Below are 8201 nucleotides of genomic sequence, written 5' to 3'. Positions count from 1 at the left end.
GTTTCCTTTTATACGGCGGATGAAGGTCGCAAGGAAGGCCTTGTTCATGTGGGGGACATTCAAAAGGGACCAACGAGACGAGGACCCGGAGCTGTTGAAGAATTGCTGAAACGGGGGCAAAAAGTAAAAGTGAAACTTGTCGGAATTGCGGGATCGAAATTAACGCTTACGATGCGAGATGTTGATCAAAAAACGGGGCGAAGATTTGAGACCGAAACGGCACTCATCCGAGCAAACGGAATCTGCGTTTAATCCAACGAATCCATCCGCCCTCCGGAATCAAAGAAAGGATTTTGTCGGTAGCGTGACGGGAATACATCTTGAATCTCTTGAACGAAAATCAAGACAATTAGTGAAAAGAAAGAAGCATTTAACAGATCAGGAGTTATTCGAAAATCAACAATTGCAAGCAAGCGGCGTTTTAACGATACAAGAAAGTCTCGATTTTGATGAAGAACGGGGCGAATTAGCGGAGGCAGAACCAACAGTGGAAGAGGTGGAAGTGGAAGTGGATGATAGAGAACCTCAATTTTTGAAAGGACAGACAACCCGCACTGGAGCAATGTTATCGCCAATTCGCGTTGTTGCTAATCCCGATGGATCCTTAGCCCGTGCTGCGGCAACTGCATCCGCTCTCTCTAAGGAACGACGCGAAGCGAAAGACCAGCAAGAAAAATCATTGCTTGATTGGATTCCCAAAGACATGAATCGCCCGTGGGAGGATCCCAATCCCGAGCCAGGGGAGCGGACAATTGCTCAAGCCCTCCGTGGGATTGGACAAGGCAGTTACGAAATGCCTGAGTGGAAATCGATGTACATTGGCAAGAGTGTCTCTTATGGACAACGCTCAACGAAGTCTATCAAGGAGCAAAGGGAGTCGCTTCCAATATTCGTTCTTCGAAACCCTTTGCTTAAAGCGATTCGTGACAATCAAGTGCTCATTGTTATTGGTGAAACAGGTTCCGGCAAAACGACTCAAATGACGCAATATCTAGCAGGCAAGTCCAGTAGAGTATCAATTAAAAAGGAATAACTATAAATAGATGTTTGTATTAAGAACATCCCACGCCATTCTACTCATAGTCTCACAAAATAGATGAATTTGGGGAAGGTGTTGCGTCGTCTCTTCTTTGTTTTGGGGTTGTTGCTCATTGCCATCATGTTTCTTCTAATAGAGGCGGGTTACACATCAACTGGAGTGATTGGATGCACTCAACCGCGTCGTGTTGCTGCGATGTCTGTTTGCAAAACGTGTTGCTGAGGAATTTGGTTGTCGCTTGGGACAAGAGGTTGGATATTCAATTCGATTTGAAGATTGTACGACAAATGATACTCTTATAAAATACATGACGGATGGAATGCTTTTGAGGGAAGCACTCATTGATCCACTTTTAGCAAAATACGCTGTAGTGATGGTAAGCCGTGTGTTTCCTATTGTTAATTTGATTTGGTTGCACGTTCCTCACAGTTGGATGAAGCTCATGAAAGAACGATCTCTACAGACGTTCTCTTTGGTCTTCTAAAAGATACTTGCCGTAAACGACCAGAGTTTAAGTTAATCGTCACGTCAGCCACATTAGATGCTGAAAAGTTTTCTTCTTATTTCTTTAATGCCCATATTTTTACTATTCCTGGACGAACATTTCCCGTTGAGGTGAGATCCGTTTGGCTGCATATGAGATTCTTACAACAATCTAAACTCTGAATATCAAAGATCTCATGAACGTATCAAAAATACTTCATTATATATTTCATGTAAAATATCCAGGACTCAAAAATGACACACTTATTGATTATTGTTCTTCAGATTCTTTATAGTAAGGAGCCTGAAAGTGATTATATTGAAGCCTCTCTCATCACCGTGCTACAAATCCACCTTTGCGAACCACCTGGCGACATCTTGCTCTTTCTAACCGGACAAGAGGAAATTGATACTGCTTGTCAAACGTTACATGAACGCATGCAAAAACTCGAATCCATGCAACCTCCCCCTCTAATCATTCTTCCTGTTTATTCGGCGTTACCATCAGAAATGCAGACGATGATTTTCGATCCTGCTCCTGCTGGTTGCCGTAAATGTGTCGTTGCTACAAATATTGCGGAAGCGTCTCTCACTATCGATGGTGAGCTCATTGATGTCAGAGAGTGAATTTCCGAATTGCGTGGCAAGTTTTCTGACGTTTCTTTTTTCAGGAATCTATTTCGTTGTCGATCCTGGTTTTTCTAAAGTTAAAATGTACAATCCAAAGACAGGGGATGGATTCCCTTGTTGTTGTCCCAATATCCCAAGCAAATGCCCGACAACGCTCCGGTCGCGCGGGGCGTACGGGTCCTGGAAAATGTTTCAGATTATTTACCGAAGATGCGTATAAAAATGAAATGCTTCCCACGGCAGTTCCGGAACTTCAAAGAACGAATCTGGCGAATACTGTTCTTCTATTGAAGGCATTAGGAGTCAATGATCTCATTCATTTTGATTTCATGGATGCTCCCCCCGTTCAAGTGCGTCCCCAATTGCGTCTCTGATTTTCTAATCTCGTATTCAACTGTCCATAAGACTATACTTTTTGCATATTATTTGTACATGAGACTGTTTTCATGATTTCTTCTTCAGACTCTCATTAATGCAATGGAGCATCTCTATCAACTCGGTGCGTTGGATGAAGAAGGACTGATGACTCGATTGGGACGTAAAATGGCGGAATTCCCCATGGATCCTTCTTTATCTAAAATGTTGTTGACATCTGTTGATCTCAAATGTTCGGATGAAGCGATTACCATTGTTGCAATGCTTCAAGTGCAGAATGTATTCTATCGACCGAAAGACAAACAAGCCTTAGCGGATCAAAAAAAGGCTAAATTTCACCAGGCTGAGGGGAGACCATATAACTTATTTGGAAGTTTATAAAGCGTGGCAACGCAACAGATTTTCCAATCCTTGGTGTTACGAGAATTTTATTCAAGTAACTTTATAATTTCATGATCATCATGACGCGCGTTTTTTTTTTCAGGCAAGGGCGTTGAGAAGAGCACAAGATGTTAGGAAGCAACTGATATCAATTATGGATCGCTATAAAACTTGAAATCGTCTCTTGTGGCAAGGATTACGCCAAGGTTCAAATGTCCCTGTGTTCTGGGTTCTTCCGACATGCATGCAAGAAAGATCCTCAGGAAGGATACCGAACGCTTGTGGACAATACGCAGGTGTATCTGCATCCATCGGGGACGCTCTATACAAGGTGCGTTCTTCACACGTATGGACTGTGTTTAGGCGGTTTTTGCCGCTTGCTCGATTTCATTTTGTATGAATTCCTGTTGCAGAAATCCCGAATGGATTATTTATCATGAACTTGTTATGACAACAAAAGAGTACCTCCGGGATTGTTGTGTCATTGATCCCCAGTGGCTGATTCAACTCGCTCCACACCTCTTCAAGAAGGCTGATGAATCCAAGTTGTCAAAGAGAAAGCAAAGGGAGAAGATTGAGCCTCTGTTTAATCGCTTTGAAGAACCGAATTCTTGGCGACTTTCGCGAAGAAGGATCTGATTGTTTGGAATGCATCATTCCTTCCCTTGGTTAATTTGTCGTATTGCGTAGTCGTCTGTAGATGAATGGTGGGGGTGAACTCTTCTCCCTTGCGATCTGATTTGTCTCTTGAATGCGCTATTCGCTTTGAAGCTTTAAAGTTTACGAAAAAAAATACTATGTGCATTTTATCACGAAGAGAAAAAGAAATTAGAATTTTAAATGCATTAGAATTTTAAATGCATTTATCAAAAGTTGGAAGAAAATTGACAAAAACTATGGCAGTATAGCAAAAACAGATTATATATGACGCTAGGTGAAAAATATATCCCTTACGCCGTTGCGCAAACATCAAAATGATAGACCTTGTTGCGAGATTGATTCCACTGGGAATACGGCAGTATCCACCACCGTTGGCTGATCACCTTAAAGCATCCGTAAGGATTTCTTCTTCCTGGTTATCTGAATTTGCGTCGGCTGCAACAATCACTATCCGATGATCACATTCTGGAGATGCAGTTAATGAATCAAAGTAGTGCTGATTGACTTCCAGGAAACTGAGCGGGAGCGTTGCATTGAAGCTTCCGTGGGATAAAGGAATGGATGTTCTAATCGGAGCAGTTTGATAGAAATCTGGGTGGAACAAAGTTGTTTGAGGCAATGGACGTTCTGGGGATGAGCAAAGAGAGTCAAGGCTTGGTCGTCGAGAACCAGCAGTAGTTGAGAGATCTGCACTTTTGGAGAAGCTTGCTGGACTTCTTGGAGTACTGCAGCAGGTCACATTGGTTGTTTGTTCTAAATGGCAATCCTCTGGAGTCCGATAAATATACTTTTTTTTTGAACCAACGAACAAAGCGCACGCTATAAATGCAAGACCAAAGAAAGAAACATTTCAATCCGAAAACCCGGACGATCACCGTAGCTGTTACAGCGCCAAACAAAAAGATTGTTATTTGTGGGAGAATGGAGTGGAAAGCCTTCTGCTGAATAGGAAGCACCGGCTCTTGATAAACTTCTGTGTTAATTTCGGCTTGGGAATCCTTCGTTGATGTCGATTTTCTGGTCTGAAAGATTTGTTCCCGCAATTTGGACAATAGACCGTCATCTTGTTGATCGTCTTCTTCATCAAATTGCAGACCAAATTCTGTTTCAGCTGCAATAAAATCAAATTGATGTTGTGGATAAATAGACACTTGCTTCGTCACATACTGAGCGCTAGGAACGGACCGACTTACGTGAATTTGAAGAAATCGGGCTAACAAACTTGAAGACTGATTCAAGTTCTGAAATCCGAAAAAGAATTGAGGAAACATTTTAGTGTCATACCCATCTGTAAATCAAAACAATCCCTTCCAGTTTGAAAATCTGGTGCCATTAATTCACAACCAGCGTGGAATGGCTCTGTCCCATTTAAGGTGTCCCAACCGATCATAGGAATAGGTTTGTCCCAACCATCGCGTCTCCCATCAACGCATCGAGCGACAAAAGGAGGATCATCTGAAAAACAGTCCGATTTCTTGAGAATTCTTGTTTACTCGTACTGTCTAGAAAGTCCGTGTTGGCACCTTGTGGCAGGAAAACGCAGTAGCGACATTGTCCAACTCCTATGCAATTTTCACAATTAGCCGAATATTCATTGCAACCATCGTGCTGGAAATTGCTGCTGACAATTTTAGAAAAACGAGCGATATCAGATATTGCAGAAGCGTGATGATGAGGGTAAGCCGCTGAGATGGAAAATAGAGACGTTAGCATCAAAGGGCGCAACTGCATTGAACTATGAGGTGAGACGCAGCAAAGGAAGAATATACCGTTTACAAAATACTAAAGATTAATGGGTTCGAAGATAAAATGAAAGTGTGAGAAATAGAAGAAGAATAGCTTTTATACAAAATAGAATCAAGCAATAAATTCAAATGTTCTGCGCGCCTGGACAAACCTTCGTTAAGATTCTCCGCTTTGAATCACTTTTTAGGTGAACCCCATCAGTTTGAGTTGAAGCACGCACTTCCAGCAAAGCAATTTTTAATTTCCGCATCTAGCAACAAATTTCTAAACTAGTGGAGTTAAAAGATAGAAAACTTGAAAAGAAGCACCGAACGAAAGATGAATCAAATTGCTAAAAGAGAACTTCTTTGTCTTATCTGCAATACTATAAAATGAAGAGCTTGAAAGATGGAAATTAGTAAAGAGACGTAAGGAATCAATCTATCAAGCCTAGTGCCGTTTTGTTAGTTTTCCAGAATGACTCGATCGTGACGCACTCGCCTCAGCTGTTGGAGATGCTTCTTCTTTTCGTTCGGTTTCTCTTGGACCGTCAAGACGCCTCCTACATTCAGCTTCGTATTCAGGATCAAGTGGTGATTGCTCAGGAAGTTGCCAAGGATTTCCAAAAAGCCAAACAAAAAGAGAAAAAGCGAAGTGAATGAACAACAGAGCAACAAGCCAAACGGCTGCAGAAGCAATTAGAGCTGCAGCTCCAGGATGGCTATCGACAAATGCATGAATTTGAGGATGGCTGACGATAAATCTTTCCACCCATCCTGCAAATCCAAGGACACATTTTCCGATCCATGTGTTTCGTAAGCCTGGAATTTCTAAGCGAGATAAAGCAGCAAACGAGGCAATTTGAGCTGCCATCTTCTAAACAGGACCGAATCAAGTGTGTGACGAGGCGAATGGGTTCGAAAGTGGGGGAGTTTGATGTTCAGATTAAAAAATAGAAAAGTGTCCCAGGTACGGACAACTAGTTAATAAAACGTGAAGTTAGGGTCAACTCTAACATGCCCCTGTGAGGCAAACTTCACGGATCTGACGGACAGATAGAAAGCGCCGATCGAAGAATTTCAAATTGTTGACGGGGGAAGCGCTTTTGTCAAGATGTCGGCGATATTATTCTCTGTTGAGACTTTTTCCAACGTGAGATGTCTTTCCATAACCATTTGGCGGATGAAATGGTGTCGCAAATGGATACGCTTCAGTCGGGAGAAGTCGGTGGGGTTGTTTGCAGCGCGCAAGGCGGATTGCGCATCAACTCTGAGCAGCCGCAGCTGTTCTAAAATTTGTACAATCCATCTGCCTTCGCGGCGACATATTCAGCTTCAGCCGATGAAAGGGCTACTTCTTTTTGTTTTGAAGATTTCCACGAGATGCATCCACCCCCTAAAAAGAAGCAGTAGCCCGACGTTGAGACTTGCAAGGCGGATCGCCCAGTGAAGCATCACAATATCCAACAGGAGCTGAGAGTGGAGTTGCTGACTCTGATGAATAAAGAATACCATGATGGATGGTGGATTTCAAATATTTGAGAATGTGTATTGCTGTATTCCAATGTGACGAGTTGAAGACGTTGCAGAACTGCGCCATTCGTATAGTGGAATAGCCAATGTCTGGTCGCGAACAGTTGTAAAGGAAAATGAGGGAACCGATGAGTGAGCGATATGGCTGATCTGTTGCGGAGGCTGAGGAGTCGACTAGAGCTCCGACATTGGGATAGCGGCAGGATTTACATCCTGGAAACCGAATTTGAAAAGCATTCGATTGATGTATGAACCTTGAGATAGATGCAACTTTCCTAGATTCTGTCGTAGGAGATGTCAAGGCCGATGAAACGTTTGGCGGGTCCGAGATTGGTGATGTTGAAACGGTCCGACAGTGCTGTGGCAAACTCCGTGATCAGTGTTAAGGTTGTTGCGGACACGAGCAGGTCATCCACATAAAGTACGAGAAGGATTTGCTTGTCCTGATTGTGGTACAAACTGGGATCCAAGTCAGATTGACAGAAGCCAATACCATGGAGAAATTTTGACAGAGTCTTGTAATCGCGGACTTTGGTGCAAACCATAGATGGCTTTTTGGAGTTTCCAGACGTGTGTTGGAAATTGTGAATCAACAAAACCGGGTGCTTGCGTGGTGTAGATGTCCTCATTTTTATCGAGATCTGCATTGAGAAACGATGTGGTTCCGTAGCTGACAACTGATTGCAAGAAACAGTCGTGTGGTGGTGTAGCGGACAACTGACGCAAATGTCTGGTCGTAATCCAGACCGGCAATTTGTGTGAAGCCTTGTGCGCAAAGACGTGACTTGTTTCGGACAACGTCGCCTTGTTGATTCAGCTTGTTCTTGAACACCCAAATCAGTTTGATGGGTTTGCGGTTTTCAACTGGAGGAATAAGGGAGAATACTCGATTGGATTCCATCGACTGAAATTCGTCTTTGGCGGATTTTCTCCAATGAGGATCCTTTAATGCTTCAGCAATGTTGGCTGGTTCAAAATTCGCTAAAAGAGAGATGGCATCATTAGCGTTCAGCATTTGCAGGTAATCTTAGCGTTTCAGATTACGTAAGGAGCGACTAAGTTGTACAGATGGCTTGTCTGGCGCAATGGTGTTCATTTTTGGGGGCTGAGCAGTTGGTAGTGGCTGTGCACTTTGTTGTGCATATGGAGGAGGCTGTGCACTTTGTTGTGCAGTTGGAACGAGTGGGTGCAGTGTCGTTGTAGTAGGAATTTCGGTGGACGGAAACAGATCGTTCCAGGAGGAGAACGGAAAAGCTGGTGAGACATCCCGCAGTTGTTCTGTGAACAAGATAGAACCCGGCGTGTTCTCATCAAAGACAACGTCACGAATTTCCACAATTTGATTTCGGACAGAATCAAAGCAGATGAAGATGGAA

At 43.1% G+C, this 8201-nt stretch overlaps 2 protein-coding genes across 2 annotated transcripts; one reads left to right on the top strand and one right to left on the bottom strand.

Moving 5' to 3' along the window:
* Window positions 1-12: 12 nt before the first annotated feature.
* On the top strand, window positions 13-3547 carry LOC129617700 (ATP-dependent RNA helicase dhx8-like; the record flags this gene model as incomplete). The annotated part of the gene is given in 13 exon segments (XM_055532813.1): window positions 13-195; window positions 197-998; window positions 1176-1243; window positions 1245-1415; window positions 1469-1654; window positions 1808-2123; window positions 2194-2252; window positions 2254-2502; window positions 2615-2875; window positions 2877-2963; window positions 3012-3074; window positions 3076-3239; window positions 3322-3547. Coding segments are annotated over 13 exon segments (2835 nt in total), but the record flags the coding sequence as incomplete, so codon positions are not given.
* Window positions 3548-7456: 3909 nt separating this feature from the next.
* LOC129617699 (uncharacterized) lies at window positions 7457-7840 on the bottom strand. The gene has a single exon (XM_055532812.1). The coding sequence runs from the start codon at window positions 7838-7840 to the stop codon at window positions 7457-7459; it is 384 nt and encodes a 127-aa protein (XP_055388787.1).
* Window positions 7841-8201: the final 361 nt, after the last annotated feature.

The sequence above is a fragment of the Condylostylus longicornis genome, unplaced genomic scaffold (assembly GCF_029603195.1).
Source record: "Condylostylus longicornis isolate FDR11 unplaced genomic scaffold, ASM2960319v2 ptg000613l, whole genome shotgun sequence".
NCBI classification, from domain to species: Eukaryota; Metazoa; Arthropoda; class Insecta; order Diptera; family Dolichopodidae; genus Condylostylus; species Condylostylus longicornis.
This window is presented reverse-complemented; position numbering and strand designations above follow the sequence as displayed.